The sequence below is a fragment of the Myotis daubentonii genome, chromosome 10 (genome assembly GCF_963259705.1).
Source record: "Myotis daubentonii chromosome 10, mMyoDau2.1, whole genome shotgun sequence".
Classification (NCBI taxonomy): domain Eukaryota; kingdom Metazoa; phylum Chordata; class Mammalia; order Chiroptera; family Vespertilionidae; genus Myotis; species Myotis daubentonii.
The window spans coordinates 38,350,937-38,368,048 of NC_081849.1; the positions used below are offsets into that span (position 1 = coordinate 38,350,937).

The following is a 17,112-nucleotide window of genomic DNA, read 5'->3' on the forward strand; positions in this document are numbered from 1 at the left end:
GAATTGATGAAAAGCAAAATAGGCACGCCAGATTTTAGGGTAACAATTAACATGAATACAAATAAAATGTGTAATGCCAACATAATAAAAACTATAGTGTAACAGGGAATATTGACCCATTAGAAAGGGCAAAGGGAGAAAACAAGCATAAAGGAAAAATAATTAAAATAGGAAATGCAAAATATGGTAGAAGTTAATCCAATTAGCAATATAAAACAATAAAATCTTAAAATCAAACTTGTCCATCAGAGATTATTAGACTCAATTTTTTTAAAGTGAATTTTTCAGTGGTGGTGAGCATAGACACATCAGAACATTGATGAGAGAAGAAACATCATGTATCGGCTGCCTCCTGCATGCCCACTACTGGGGACCGAGTCTCAAACCCAAGGCATATGCTCTGACTGGGAATCAAACCATGACCTCTTGGTCCATAGGTCAATGCCCAATCACTGAGCCACACCGGCCGGGCCAGTATAAAAGATCTGAAAAACAGACCAGCTTGCTCTGATGGGTCCCAGCAGTCAGAGAATGGATATTGCCTTCAAGCACATACAAAGAAAATCATACTCAGCTGTAAGTCTCATCACATTTCAAAAAAACTATAAAAAATATAGCATCCTCTGTGTAATTTAAAAATGAAATTACGGGTTTTTAAGGTAAAGGAAAATACACCTTTGAATCTAAAAAATTCTAAATCACTTAAGAGAACTAATAATGGAAAAAAAATATAACTAATAAGGAAAACACATATCAGACCCTGGTGATGCAGCCAACGTGGTATGGAGGAGAAAATATGTAGTTTTCAAAGCTTATATTAGAAAGAGCAAAGTGGAGAAATTGCAAAGCTAAGCAACCAAAGCGAGAAAAAAGAAAGCAAATGTAAAGAAATAAAAAGAACAGAAATAAAGATACAATGATTAAAATTAATAAGTTGCAAACCGGTTCTTTAAAAAGACTAATAGACAAGCCTCTGGCAAAATTAATTATAAAAAATATTTAAAATAAATAAGGCCTTTTTTTAAAAAAGAGAAGACTAAACAACTGGGCAGTCTACTTGAAAACTTAATGAAATGGGCAGTCTAAAAATAGCAATACATAATAGTGGGAAAGGATAGACCATATAATACACTGTGTGTGACCCATTGCTCATTATCATATACAGTTGTACTCAAGGTAGATTAGAAACCTCAGTGTGCAAATCAAATTTAAAAGAAAGTAGAATCATGCCAAAAATTGAACCCACCAAATGATCATTAACAACAAGAGAGTGGATAATTTGTTGTAAATCTGTACTATGTGGTATATTGCATACAAATGGAGCTGTCTCATCTTAACAGAAGCAAATGACAGAAGCAAATGTGCATGTTACAACGTGTGTAATCTCAAGTTTGAAAACAAAATAACTTCATATATAGTTACCCAGTAAAATAGAAAAACTTCCATAGGAATGATAGGCACCAAATCATAGGTATCTTTGCCCCTAGGAACAGTGGAAGGAGGAGCGAATTGTGGAGCAGTACATAGTAATAATCAGTCATAATCTGTACCACGTCATTTCCTAAAACATTAGGGAGGTTTTGGATGGAATAAGACGAGTGGGAAATAGTAAGATTTTTTCCATTTGGGTCATGAGCTTCATTGTGTATTATAATCCGTGATTCTCTCTGCATTGGAAACATTTAATAAAATGATTCATTGTTTTAAGGCATAGTTTTTTTTATTATTACTAAGGTTGAGGAATTTGGGGAGGAGGCCATTAATGCATATTTCTTTTAGCTTTTGGATTTTCTGTTGAAATATTTTGCCCATGTTTCCATAGAGATTAACTTTCTATATTGCTTTAAATTACCTTAATTTATTAAAGATAGTAACTCTGTTAGTTTAAAATATTTTTTATTAAAATACTTACAAATTTTCAGATTAAGTATTTACGACTTTGGCCTTCTTCAAACTGAGATAAAAAATATAATACTTGTATATTTTCTTTGTTTTATGGTTCCAGTCTGTATATTTTCTTAGTCTACTTATATTTTTAATATGGCTTATTTTTTAAATTTCTTCTTGCCATAATGTTACTTACTGAATAATCTATCTTTACTCACTGGCTTGAAATAGCTCTATTAGTTCTTAAAATATACCACTAAAGATTTAAAAAATATATATATATATATATATATATATATATATATATATCTGAATATTCTGTTTTGTTGATATTTCTTTCTACCTGAATCAGTGTCTTTCTGTTAATTTTTCCAAGTAAAATACATGCTGATACACTAAAATAGTATTAAAGGTTATAACAAAACTAGAGGCCTGGTGCACCTCAGCCTGGTGCTGCGCTGCTCCGGGCCCTGCTGTGTTGCCATGGGGGCTTGAGAGGCTCTCGCCACTCGCCTGAGCTCTGAGCTCTGTGTCTGGTGCCTGTCTGTCAGCTGAGCAACGCTCCCGCTGTGGGAGTGCACTGACCACCAGGGGCCAGCTCCTGCATTGAGTGTTTGCCCCCTGGTGGTCAGTGCACATCATAGTGACCTGTCAAACGGTCTACCAGTTGACCAGTCGCTTAGGGTTTTATATATATAGATAGACTAGGAGCCCAGTGCGTGAATTCGTGCACCTTGAAAGGAACTGTAGGCCAGTGAGGCTGTGGTGGGCACAGAGGCAGGTCTCAGCCCATCCTCCAAGTTCCTGCCTGGCCCCTCCCACCGCAGCCCCCGGTCCCCTGTCTGCCTGCAGCCCCACTTCTGCCACCGCCGGGCACCAGCAGTGGGTGCTAGCGCCCAGTGGGACCGCGGCATGCGGGAACAAAGGATTTTCAGTAACCACCAGAGGCTTGCCCCAGTGATAGCAACCAGCACCCCACCTTGGTCTGGCACCCCTGCTCACCTGCTCCACCATCCTGCCTCAACCGACGCCCTCCATGTTCCACACTCTGCCACCTGCTGTTGATGCCCACCATGTACTGCGTGCGCCCCTGATGGTCAGCGCACATCATAGCAACCGGTTGTTCTGCCATTCGGTCTATTTGCATATTAGCCTTTTATTGTATAGGATAGCCTTTTCTGCCTCACCAACCCCCATTCCCATTCTCTCCACTACCTCTCCCCAGAGGCAGCTATTGTAGACTTTGGCTGTTTCTTCTGTTGTTTTTACACATCTCTATAATTCTCAGTAGTGCATGTCCACTGCTCTTGTGGTTAATCATGTTTGACACCTGCAACTTTTCTATTGGAATAACAGGATTTAGTCGCTTGCCTGCCATTTCTTCTGCTTTTTTGTCCTTCACTCTCAAAATGTATCTTTGTTTAAATCTACTAATCATTTTAAAATAAAATTTTGGTTATTTCTATATTTTTAATGTATGCTTCTGGAAATATAGCTAAGCATTGTAATAGACTGTGATTATTACCTTTTTGTTTTTATTGAAGTAGGTAATTGCAACCTTTCCTTTGTACCTGTTGCCGTCTCATATACTTGGGACAGTTTTCCTAGAGAGAGTCTCATTCAGTGGTTTTCAACCTTCCTAATGCCACCACCCTTTAATACAGTTCCTCATGTTGTGGTGACCCCAATTTCATTGTTACAGATTGAACATAATTAAAGCATAGTGATTAGTCACAAAAATAATATGTAATTATATATGTGTTTTCCGATGGTCCTAGGCGACCCCTGTAAAAGGGTCGCGACCCATAGGTTGAGAATCGCTGCAATTAAATGATCTAGAATAGCGGTTCTCAACCTGTGGGTCGCGACCCCTTTGGGAGTCAAATGACCCTTTCACAGAGGTTGCCTTAGACCATCGGAAAACACATATATAATTACATATTGTTTTGTGATTAATCAGTATGCTTTAATTATGTTCAATCTGTAACAATGAAATTGGGGGTCACCACAACATGAGGAACTGTATTAAAGGGTCGCGGCATTAGGAAGGTTGAGAACCACTGATCTAGAAGGTCCAGTGTTTTCTTGGCGCCTTTCCTCCTGGGCTGGCTGCTTGTAAGGCTTGCAGACAAACTTATGAATGGGGCTGTTTCACTTTTACCTTTATTGGGATGTGAATAATGGGGTCTCTTCTCCACTCAAGTTTTCAATAAATAGACTTTGTTGCTACATTGGAAATGTACTGATGTTGAGATATTTTATAAGAAAATACTTTCCTATTGATCACTGTTCATTATCGAGGGTGCATGTTGATTTCCTTAACTTTTCTCCAAGTCATGTTTATAACTACTGCACGAGTGTTCACCAGTCAAACCAAACTCGAGGGGCTGGCGTCCCTCCTTCTAAATCGAAAAAGGGGCAAACGCCTGGGGGAGCGCAATTTGTTGGCTTGGAATTATACAAACGACTTAAAGAATTTTTGAAGAATTACTTGACAAATCTTCTTAAGGTAAGACGTTTGACAAATATGCTGAGCATTTCTAATAGAACATTAAAAAGATAGTGAAATAATAAATCTAATTTCAGTGCTAAATCTTTCACTGTCATTTGTTCATTGTTTTCATCATTGAGTTTGCGTGAGGGTGTTTTGTTAATTTGTTAAATTAGGAGTTTTCGATATCCTTACATCATAGTAATACGCTTTCCTTAAATTGCTAACCATTTTGTGATTTGGTTGTTAGAAATTGATGAACTACTTAATTTAAAGTATATAATTATGAATTCAAATGACCTGTATTGTACTTGGAACCCAATGTGCTGTTCTGAATCAGAATGTACGTGTGATTGTGAGGTTTTCCAACCTATAGTAACCACATTTTCCCAATGTGAATCTTGCCTTTTACACACAATCACATGGTATATCTCCGAGCTCAGTGAAATTGTGCCCTTGGCTAGGATGGGTTTCACTAGAACACCATTGCCTTCAAGTGTGGGTTCCTCCTGCTCTGAGCTTCTCGCTTGGGCAGCGATGGAGTTTTTCCCCTTCATCTTCTGCCTTTTTCTTCCCCAGTCTCCATCCTCTGTAGCAAAGGCAGTGTGATGCCTTCCATCCAGCCACAGGATGGGCCAGTGGCTCCTGCATCTGGTGCTACACGTATTACATAGAGTGAGTGAAGACATCTCTACTCTTTACTCTGGGAATTGGCGTTCTGTGTATATATTTTTAAAGATTTTTTTATTTACACAGATAATAGGCAAAAATTTCAGCATATTTCAAATTGTTTTTTAAATATATTTTACAAGCTAATTGGAAACTTTAAGCATTCTAACAGAATAGATTGACCACAGGTTATGACTTAGATAGTATCCTTTTCATGTTCCCTAAACTGTTTCTAATGTCTTACTGAAGCTACTGTGTCCTCCTTGTTTTTATTAAGAACACTGTAAAATGAACACTGGAATTATTCTTTAGTATTAAAGTAAAGAACGTATTTTGTGTTGTATAAAGTATTTATAGCCATGCTATCAGTGAGATTGTTTTTTTAAAAAGGTGGAATAGTATAATCCAGAATAGCTTAACTTTACATTTGATTTCTTATTATGTAAATTTAAATGAACTAAAGTGTGGTTGTATCACGATAGGATCAGGCTTTCATAGGGCTGTTGGATTGCTGTGGACCATATAGTGTGAGGCTGTTTTACATGACCCTGAGTCTGAGAGCAGTTACTGGGCTCGTCCAGGCCCTTCGTTCTTGTGCACATTCACGGAGGTGCACCCTCCCTCTGGCTCCACCTCCTGTGTTCTCCTGTACAGCACTTCTCTGTAATTCTGCCATTTCATGCTCCGTGTTAAGGGATAACACTCTGTAGATGTTATTAATACCTAAGAAAAAATTTGAAGTTAGTTTTCTTCAAATAAAAATTTGTGATTTAAGTTACAACTCAGTAAAAATAATTTTGATTAATGTACAGTTTCCTCATGAAGTCTTCTTAACAAATTATACTTACTATAAAAATGTAACAGATTACCGCAAAAAGCTTTAAATTTTTATAATTTTTAAGTAAACCTAATGAAGAAGGAAGATGAATTTAAAAATAAATGGTATTGGCCCATGATCTAAATTGTGAACAAGACATGTTAATCTTCTAACAGACAAAAGATATCAAAAGGATGATTTTGAGGTGAATTCTTGTTTGTTAACAAAAAGGAATTACTCTCATACTCTAAAATTGAGGGTTCTTTTTATGAGTGTGTATATATATTTAACACCATGAAAAAAGTGCCAGTTTGAGATGAAATAATTTTAAATAAAATCCTCTTTTTAGTCCTCATGAGCCATATCCTTGTGAAAATTCAAATTAATGAGCATGTTTTTGTAAACAGAATAATTTAAAGAACCCATCTAGAACCATATCCATTAGTGTGTTTTAAAAACAATATGTTTGTTTTAGTTAGCTTTAATTATGTGACACAGTAATCACCTTTAAAGCTGTGGTTCCCTTGTTTTCAGGATGGAGAAGACTTAATGGATGAGAGTGTACTGAAGTTCTACACTCAGCAGTGGGAAGATTACCGGTTTTCCAGCAAAGTTCTGAATGGAATTTGTGCCTACCTCAATAGACATTGGGTTCGCCGTGAATGTGATGAAGGACGAAAAGGAATATATGAAATCTATTCTGTAAGACTTCTTAGAACACCTTTCAAATGTCTGTTTTCTTAGTGATGTGTCATCTTTTCAGTTAGGGGAATCTAGGCAAATGTTAAGCTATTTTCAGAATAGAAGGCTAATTTCCCTCGTTTTAATTTATCAATAAATGACCCTTAGTTTGTGGCAAGTAGGGAGAAGGGTGAGTAAACCAGAGATCTAAAATTCAACTTGCACACTTCTGCTGTTTCTCATTAAAAGTTCCTTCTTCATTTATTTGACCAGCCATCAGGTTTCACTGAAAGCCTGAGCCCTGGCTGAGTCAGGCCCATCAGGGCCCTTCCCTGACACTCCAGCCAGGATCTGGGAAACTGCTTCGCAGAGAGGACTGTGAAATCCCTCTCCCCTCACTTTATACAGTAACATGATATCCAGAATGATCGTTAATAGAGTTTACAATTGAGGGTTGTTGTTTTTTTAAGACTGCGTGAAAATAAATTTTGAAGTTGATTTGTTAAATCACCTTCATTAATATGTTTCTTCAGTCAAGGAAGCTTTTGCTAGGCTCACTGGTTTACACAGTGTAGTCCCCAAACCTGCAGCATCACTTCACCTGGGAGCTTGTTAGGAGTGCTAATTATTGGGCCTCAGCCTAGACTTAATTAGAAGCTCTGGAAATGGGCCCAGCAGTCTGTTTTAGCAAGCCCTCTGGTGCATAGTCGAGTTGGAGACTCTGTTGTGACTTGTTGATAGGAGGACTCAGAGCAGCATGGCCTGTTTGTTGATGATGGGGTATTGGGTAACCAGACAGGACTCCTTAAGAACCAGTAATGTGAAAATGTCAAGTTCTGCATAATTAGATTATCCCTATGTCCAAGAATGTTGTGTGATAGCAGGGTTGCTTTACCCTCACAAATGTAGTTGAAAGTAAAACAATGTATCACAGATTCGTGGCACATTTTTATCATTTATATGTACAGCTCAATTTCTATACCAAAGCATTATTGCTCCATAATTGTGCTCTGTTATATAGTTATGTGGTTTTAACAAAACTTGCTGGGTTCAGTGTTTTCATTTGAGCTTTTTGTACTTCCTCCTTTATTTTCCACTTACAAAATGCTCTCTTGTCCATGTAGGAATCGGCATGATTTGAGTCAGTTTCCTCTTGGAAGCCTGCTTGACCTACAATACATCCACCCTCTGTTAACATCATACAGTCCTAAAAATCATTAATTTTCTTAACTTTTTTCTAGCATATTTAGTAGCAGTTAAAGCAAATACAAAGAAGTGCAAATATACTTTATAGAGTATATTTCTTAAGATTCAACTGCTTTTTAAAAAAATTACTTTCAACATTCATACTTAATACATCCTTAAATGCTACAATTACTGTTTGGAACTACAACGTACAGCCATAAGTTTTTAGGAAAGGGTAGAAGCAGTATTTCCTGTATATGCTCTTCTGATGAGCCTGTTTAATTCATTTAAAGTTCAAGTGTCAGTCAACACTGAACAGTTCTTGCACATTAACCTCTTGTTTTGTCTTCCAGAATCTCCAGAGGGTGGGGATGGGGATGCTTTGTTACCAAATGTAAAGTTTCACTTTTTTCCTAATTATTCTTTTTTTCCTTTTTAATTATAAGAAGTTGTTGGTTTCATAAACTGTACATGAAAAAAAAACGTTGTTGGCTTCCTTTCAAGTCAACCACGGAAATAAATTAATTTTGTTACTGACATATTGAAGTGATCCAGCAAGCATTTCCCCCATCCCCCCATCTGTTCCTCTGAGTCTCCTCTGGTTTATGCTGGTCCTGCTTTCTTAGCTGCCTGGTTCTTCTTCCTTTCTCCCTTCCCTCTAAGGCTGTCTTAATTTAGAAAAAATGTTTGGAAAAAGTTATTTTTAAAGGTGTAGTATGTCTTTCCTGTAAATTCTCGGCCACCACATTGCGTTTTCCCCACTGCCCATCGGTGGCCTCACTCTCTGCATCAGAGAGGAACACTAGAGTACATGTTGTTCATGCTTTATTAAAAATACTTGTATCTTAAATATCACTTTCAGGTGTGTGTGTGTGTAAGTACCACTCTGTGAAAGTTCAGTATACAAATTAAATTTTTATATAATTCAGAAAGATGTCTTACATAAACCCAGTTTTACCTTTGGTTGCATTTGGGGAAAATAAGACTGATAACATTTATGTTTAAGTGAGTTTCTCAACAGTGTAAATGAGCATTACATTGTATTAAATGTGAATATTATTTTAGCTGAATAATACCGCTCTCAACAAACAGTTTAAAAGTTATGCATGAATTATAACATTTGGGGGAGGAGCCTTTTTATAGTAACTTTCTGATATAACATCTGTGGACATTTTTAAAAGTTTTAAAAATTATCTTCATTAAGTATGTTATCAGGTAAAAACTTAAATTTGGCCTAGGGAATGTTATAGATTGCATCTATATGTGCCCTTTAAACTGATACGTATGTTCTCCTTAATCTCAATTTTTTTCTAAAGTGTGTGCTGATAAAGAGCTGTGTTGTGATGCCTCTTGGAGGTGCTAACTCAGAGTGGCTCTGATTTCATCGTGATGACAGATTTACTGAGTTATAATCTAGAACTATTGATCAGTATGACCTAGGGTCCAGGTAGTTGCTGTGACTTCAGTCTTAGAAAAACACAGTGAAAGTATAGACATTTTACACTTTCCTTTTTCTTTTCATCCAGCTCGCATTGGTGACTTGGAGAGATTGTCTATTCAGGCCCTTGAACAAACAGGTACTGTTGGAGTGTGTGTGCCACTTTCCTTATGAAACCCCTACAGATTTCATCTCTCAGCCATTGTCTTCCTATCTCCTTTGGAACGTCTCAATAGTATCTCTCATCTTCGCATTGTTTAATGGATTTAAATGTTTAAAAGATATGTAGTAATACAATACATACGTAGCCTGTAATCTACACATCTTTTTCCTATGTCCTTTCTGAAGGTAACCAATGCTGTCTTAAAACTGATTGAAAAGGAAAGAAATGGTGAAACCATCAATACAAGACTGATTAGTGGAGTTGTACAGTCTTATGGTAAACAGTTTTCCTTTAATTTATTCAATGTTGTCATTATCAAATATCCGTTATAACAGTACTCCAACAGATTTATTTTAAAATATTTTATCAAGATTACAGGTAGAATTTACAAGGGTACTTAATAATTCTCTTAAAGTTAGTGTGATTCTATTTGATATTACCCATCATAAAATTGTTTGGTCCTTATACCTTAAGGAAAATTTGATGTAATAGACATTTGAATTATTTTCTTTTCTGGTCTCATGCTGAATTACTGGATATATAATATGACAGTGCCATTAATGGAGGTGAATTATAACCAGAAATTTATATCAGCTTGGAAAATTGAGATGGAAAAACCAGTAAAGTAATACACTTTTTAAAATGTGGGTAGGATTGTTTGTTTGTTTTTTAAGTTTAAAAATCATTTTTGTTATTTCTACACTGTCAGGAAATATAAAAAGTTTTCTAAAGAAGCTTCATGATAACTTTGAAGCATGCCTGGCCATTGGTCAGAATTACTTCCTTTTTTATGTCTTGTATGGTTTTTCATTTTTTATTTTATGGAAACTGTGTACTTTAATACTAGTGAATAACAGACTTTATGTCCTGCCATTTCACATTTTTCTTTTAAGCATAACTTAAATTGGATGCTACACCTAACTATATTCTGTAAAATATAAAAAATAGGGTAATTGAAATACACTTTATATTTCTTTCTAGTGGAATTGGGGCTGAATGAAGATGATGCATTTGCGAAGGGTCCTACGTTAACAGTGTATAAAGAATCCTTTGAGTCTCAGTTTTTGGCTGATACAGAGAGATTTTATACCAGAGAGAGTACTGAATTCTTGCAGCAGAACCCAGTTACTGAATACATGAAAAAGGTGAGCTTCAACACAGTACCTTAAGTGGCCTTCAATGAAAATTACTGCTGTCAGATGAATTCTTCTCTTTAGTATGTTATGTGCAACTTTCTTCGCGGACAGTGTGATTGTGTGTCTATAGCAGGTGCAAGTGGTTTTGATTGGTCTAGGAGCTATTGTAAATTAGTTTAATAATCAAAACTCAGTGCTGTCTTCACTGTTCTAAAGAGAGAAGCATAATAGCTGTATGACTTGTATGTTTTGCACTGTCTCTCCTAGAATGTATCTCGACGTTAGTGGGAACCACAGTCTCACCAGGTTGAGAGAAAATAAGTTTTAAACAAATAGTCTCGATATTTGCAGACTTTAAGCTTTGCTTTTTTGTTTATAAAATATCCCCTACCCCTAGCTGGTTTGGCTCAGTAGTTAGAGCATCAGCCTGTGGACCAGAGAGTCCCGTGTTCAATTCCAGTCAGGGGCACATGCTTGGGTTACAGGCTTGATCCCCAGTAGGCGGCGTGCAGGAGGTAGCCAATCATGATTCTCTCATTGATGTTTCTGTCTCGATCTCCCTCTCCCTTCCCCTCTGAAATCAATAAAGAAATTTTTTAAAATCCCCTAATAATCTGCGACACAGGCTTCTAGTCTATGTTAGAGGAGAGACTCTCCTAACACCACAGGACCCTGTCCTTGTGCAGAACGTCAGAATGGGCCTGATCATGAGCCTTCTCTGTACCCAGTGAGGTTATGATGCAGTTCTAGTGTGGTGGTTCCTTGTTCTCTTTCTTGGGGATCCAGGTATCTTAGATTAACATTCTGAGGAGTGACTCAGGTCCAGAGTTAGCGAACTTTCTGCAAAGGGCCACACAGTAAATGTTTTAGACTTTGTGCAACTTGTGGCCTCCATGCAGCTGTTCAGTTCTGCTGCTGTGGTGGGAAAGCAGCCATGGCAACATCTACATAGATAGGTGTGGCTGTGTTCCAATCAGACTTTATTTAAGGGCAGGGTTTGGCTCCACCAATATGTACGAGATGTACAACGAGATTTCCAGGGAATCTGAGGCCAACTGTGTCTGCTGTGTGCTTTGCCCCTTGTGCTCTTTTCCTGGGAGAGCATGTGGACTATAGAAGCAATTTTTCTGCAAACTGAAATAGAAAGCTAGTAAGGCAGCTTAATAAGACCAGAAGCTCCCTCTCGAACCACATTTTTGTGATGTTCTTGGTGTATTTCCCATAGGGTTGTGATTATAAGTGGGCTTTAGAAGTTTGACATTGAAAGTCCTTAACAAATTTCTTATATCTCACAACCTAACAAAAACAGAACTCTTGAAAAGTATTGTACTTGGAATTGTAATAGTTCTTTGTGTATATTTGTGGGTTAAGTCAGCTTTTGTATGCTGACCTGGAACCTAACCAGCTTGTCCAGAGTTTCAAACAGCTGCCTACAAATGGACTTTGAAACATAATCTGTTTTGAATCTTAGCATTGCCTGTTATTTTAGTTTGGCAGTGTAGTTTTTATAAATACATCTTTTATGGAATTCTATTTATGGTGAGTCTTTTAAAATGGTGCATGTTTTAAAAGTGGGGCCATTTACTTTAGTCAAGGTGCACATCCACAGCAGTGGGTGAGCCTGTTCTTTCCATGAATTTTGATGTGGACTGAGGTCCTACCAGCACCCGCCCTGAGGAAAGTGTACTAGTAGTAACTTGGTGCAAGGAAATCAGCTTTTTAGACCAGGGGTTCTCAAACTATGGACCGCGGGCCACATGCAAATACAAATATTTTATTTGTTCCTGTTTTGTTTTTTTACTTCAAAATAAGATATGTGCAGTGTGCATAGGAATTTGTTCATAGTTTTTTTTTTAAACTATAGTCCGGCCCTCCAACCATCTGAGGGACAGTGAACTGGCCCCCTGTTTAAAAAGTTTGAGGACCCCTGTTTTAGACCATAAGCACGCCCCAAGCAGATCATTTGGTAATCCTCACCTGAGGATATTCTTCCTTTTTTTTAATTTTTTTTTGAGAGAGTGTAAGGGAGAGGAATAGACACAGAGAGAGAAACATCAGTGTGAGAGAGGCACATTGATTGGTTGCCACCCACACGCACCCCGACCAGGGGTCAGGGAGCAGGCCTGCAACCAAGGTACATGCCCTTGACCAGAATTGAACCTGGGACCCTTAAATTCGCCGGCCAACACTCTGTCCACTGAGCCAGGCTGGCTTGGGCGGTAGTCTGTTTTTAAAATCAGGCATGGAACCAATGGCAATGTGAAGAGCAAAGATTTGTAATGGCCTGGGTGTTTTCAACCCAGTATGGGCCTGCCTTCCAGGGAGCAGGATGCTTCCTGCATCCTGGTTTTCCTAGAGTGGATTTCTTTCTAGAGGGCTAAAGGTTTGGTCCAAATTGATTGGATCTTATCATACATGATTTTCATCACATTCAGGAAGTCCTTATGCATAGAATCTATGAGCACAAAGTTGCAATTAACCATGCAAACAGTTCTGCTCTTACCTACACATAACCTTGCATCTCAAAACCAGGCTATAAGTCTAGTTTTAAATCCCCACTCCACCATTTACTAGGGGATTGACCTTAATCTTCTGTTTCTCAGATTCTTCATCTGTAAAATGGGACTAATAAGCTATTGTAGATATACATGCTATATTTGACAAACAGCAAAGCATGATGTATTTGTTACTATACCTGTGCATTGATCAGAATCTCCGTATGTCTGGGTGTGTGCAACACCATAGGATAAATATGGCCCATTTTATTCAGTGACTTAAGGTAGAATTATGTTTATATTACAACATGTTATCAGGAAATAGAATATAAAACTCATGAACAATACTGAGATAAAGCATGAATATCGAGAAATTCGTATTCTGCTTTCAGCAGCCAAATTGGACTGAATATCCACATACTCTGGGGTTCTCTGTCCCTATTTCTGTGTTATGAGTAGAAGGTCTGGAGGATCTTTGGCTTCTCTTTCTAAGGAGGCTTCAGTGAATGAGCAACCCTGAGCTATATCAGTATTTTTTTAAATATATTTTTTATTGATTTCGGAGGAAGGGAAAGGGAGAGAGAGATAGAAACATCAATGATGCTAGAGAATCATTGATCGGCTGTCTCCTGCACGCCCCCTACTGGGGATCGAGCCTGCAACCCAGGCAAGTGCCCTTGACTAGAATAGAATCTGGGACCCACTCTTCAGTCCATAGGCCAATGGTCTATCCACTGAGCCAAACCGGCTAGGGTGCCACATCAGTATTTTAATGTATCTTGCAGTCTTTTCACTGAGACTAATCTGAGCTACAAAAATATCTGACTACTCTAGGTTTCTAATGTCATTTTAAAAACTTTAAAAATAAACTGTGTCTTCAGCAATTTTCAACCTTTTTCATCTCATGGCACACATATACTAATTATTAAAATTCTGCAGGACACCAAAAAAATACATTTGTTTGCTGATCTGACACAATAAAATAGGTATAATTTTGACTCATTCACACCAGGCGGTTATCTTTGTGTTGGTTGTCATTTTTAAAAATTTGACAATCAAAGGGAAAAGAGGTTGGTCCCCTTGACTAAATAGTCAAGTATTGCATGTTGTTTTTTGTTTGTTAGTTTTTAAAATATATTTTTATTGATTTCAGAGAGGAAGGAAAAGGGAGAGAGAGATAGAAACATCAATGATGAGAGAGAATCATTGATAGGCTGCTTCCTGCATACACCCTCACTGGGATCAAGCCTGCAACCTAGGCATGTCCCCTGACCGGTAATTGAACCGTGACCTCCTGGTTCATAGGTTGACGCTCAACCAATGAGCCATGCCAGCGGGCAAGTATTGCATGTTTTTAAAATTTTGCAGCACACAGGTTGAAAATTGTTTCCTTACCTTTTTTTGTTGTTGTTTTTACTGCAAACTGGTTCTAATAGAATTATTAGGGATAGGACAGTTAATATTTAGTCATTTTGAATTTGATCTTGGTATTCTAATATACTTTCCTCCAATCCTCCAAGTATAGTGACAATCAAGAGCTTGACTTAAAATCAACAAAGAATGGCATGCCTGAAACCTAATACTACAACAATGTAACACCTAGGACCTTGGTTTCTTTACTTGTGTGTAAAATAAGTGATTGCTGAGGCCCCTTAGGTACCAGTTGCAGTTCCCTTCCCTCTGGGCTGCTGCAGGAAGGGTTTATAGAATGCTTCTACTTTGTAGACCAAGAGGTGGAGAGCTTGTGCCCCCAGAATAAATCAGCCCTGTTTGGGAAGGGATAAAAGCTTGCTGCCAGAGAAGGCAGAGTTTTTAAGAGATGAATTTTTGCTGCCCAAAGTGATTATATTCTTCCAGGAAATGATTTAACTTAAGACAGAAAGTGGCACTTTGGGGTTTACATGCTCTATATTTCATCAGCTTTAACTCTTAAAGTATCCGGCTTAATGAAATATTAGATAGGAAGCAGCAGGTTCTTAACGTAGAACTTCTGAGTTCAAGCACATAAAGATCTCTTACTGTTTTTTAAAATAACTTTGTAATCAGAAAAAAGTACACGTTAACTATAGACTTTTTGGAAAATATAAGTAAAACAAACGTATAAGCCTGGGACGCTGTAATTTAACTAATTAGCTCCTATTGAAAACTTCAAGTTTTTTTATTTCTTCATTTGTAAATTGTTTTTCCCTTTTCCGTGTTTTTATTTGGCTATACTCATTGATTTTTTCAGAGATTATATATTAAGGATATTGACCTTTTGATACATACTACAGATACTTTTCAAGTTTATTTATTGTTCACAATTAACTATTTAGAATGTACGTGGATCTAACTTCTGTAGTTTAAACAGTTGTCTCATTGTTAAGTCTTGACAGTTGCAAGTTCTAATTGGGGGTTTTTTATTTTATGTTTTCTTGGCTCTTGTGTGTTTATTCTCCCAGTTGAATTTTTCCAGAGTTCTCCAAAATTATGCCAAATTTAAAAATCATTTGGAGAGTATTGGCATTCTTATATTACAAAATATAGTTTTTGTCTCTCTTATTTCAGATCACCTGAATAATTTCAGACTACCATTAAAATATCTTTTTTGCTTTGGTAATTTAGTAGTTCCTCAGTGAAACTTTACACCACACATATTTTTGGTGTGATGTATTGTAAAATTATTACTTTGATTAATTTTGCTATTCTGTTAAGTTGTATCTTTGTGTTATTTTTCTTTTTGAAGGGCAATGTGAGAAATTGAGACTGATAAGTAATCCAGTAGATTTCAGAGGTGCATAAATTTAATGATTGGCCAGAGATTGGCCATAATGTTTTTCTTAAAATTTAAAAAAATATGTAATTACTAATAATTATTTCCATGTGGTCATTTCTTCTCCAAGTAAGTAGCTTCCAGTCAAAAGTAGTGGTTCTTGGTGTTCTACATATAGTAAGTGTCTATAGGTTTCTCAGTGTCAGATAGAGGTATTACCCCCAAAGGTGAAATGCCACACATAAAAGGAAGAAAATGGATCATTATAACCTCATTAAGTCATTAAAAGAAGAGTTTGAAGGGGAAATGTTATATTGCAGAGAAAATGGAACACATCAGGGACCCCTTAAATATGGCTGGGATTCATCCTAAAATCAAAGTACCTCTCCCCTTTTTTTAAAATAGTTTTTTATTAGAGTATGTTTGTGAGTTTTAATTTGCCATTTTCCATTTAATAGTTTAAAATAAAAAAGGAATCAGACCTCTCACTTGAATTAACTCCTCCAGGCAGAGGCCCGTCTGCTCGAGGAGCAACGGAGAGTGCAGGTCTACCTCCACGAAAGCACTCAGGACGAGCTAGCGAGGAAGTGCGAGCAGGTGCTCATCGAGAAGCACCTGGAGATTTTTCACACAGAGTTTCAGAACTTGCTGGATGCTGATAAAAATGAAGGTGAGCCTCTGCGACTCCAAACCTGTAGATGCTTATTACGATCTATGGTTTTTGAAAGTGGAATTCTTGACTTAGAGTTAACAGCATTACAACCATCAGTCAGTTTTTAAAAGATTAATGTCTGACTGTCTACCTTGTTGTATTGATTTTGGACTCTGGAGAGTGTTTTGAGTATGACTTGGGGAAGAGCATCTTCTCATGTTTAATTTGAAATATAGCTTGTTCTGCGACTTCAGCATTAAATAATATCACCCTTAATTTCTTCTTGAATATTTTTCTGTTGAAAATTCTTCAAGATGAAAAGGTGATTGATTAATTTGGCTTTCTCTTATCCCTCCCATGTTTTACTGGGATGTGTTAGGAGCTCAGTAAAAGATTGATTTGGGGATTTGGGATTTTTCTTCCTTGGCCATCATAAACTAACCACATGCCATACATACAATAAATGAGGAATTTGGGGGCCCTTTTGTGACACATCTGTTTATATAGTTGAGATGGATATTTGTATCTCCTTTATTTATTTATTTTTTTAAAATATATTTTTATTGACTTTTTACAGAGAGGAAGGGAGAGAGATAGAGAGTCAGAAACATCGATGAGAGAGAAACATCGATCAGCTGCCTCCTGCACATCTCCTACTGGGGATGTGCCCGCAAGCCAGGTACATGCCCCTGACCGGAATCGAACCTGGGACCCTTCAGTCCGCAGGCCGACGCTCTATCCGCTGA

The 17,112-nt window shown here is 37.3% G+C and overlaps 1 protein-coding gene across 5 annotated transcripts in view; it reads left to right on the forward strand.

Moving 5' to 3' along the window:
- The window catches only part of CUL1 (cullin 1), a 96,926-nt gene that overhangs the window by 52,007 nt on the left and 27,807 nt on the right, over positions 1-17,112 (forward strand). For 4 of the 5 annotated variants that reach the window (XM_059712085.1, XM_059712086.1, XM_059712088.1 and 1 more), the window contains exons 3-8: positions 4,222-4,396; positions 6,399-6,566; positions 9,257-9,307; positions 9,517-9,607; positions 10,313-10,476; positions 16,222-16,384. In XM_059712085.1, coding sequence (XP_059568068.1) covers positions 4,222-4,396; positions 6,399-6,566; positions 9,257-9,307; positions 9,517-9,607; positions 10,313-10,476; positions 16,222-16,384 — 812 coding nt within the window. Of the gene's footprint in view, positions 1-4,221; positions 4,397-4,957; positions 5,054-6,398; positions 6,567-9,256; positions 9,308-9,516; positions 9,608-10,312; positions 10,477-16,221; positions 16,385-17,112 lie in introns of those variants that run through there. The other variant, XM_059712087.1, reaches the window with a different exon arrangement.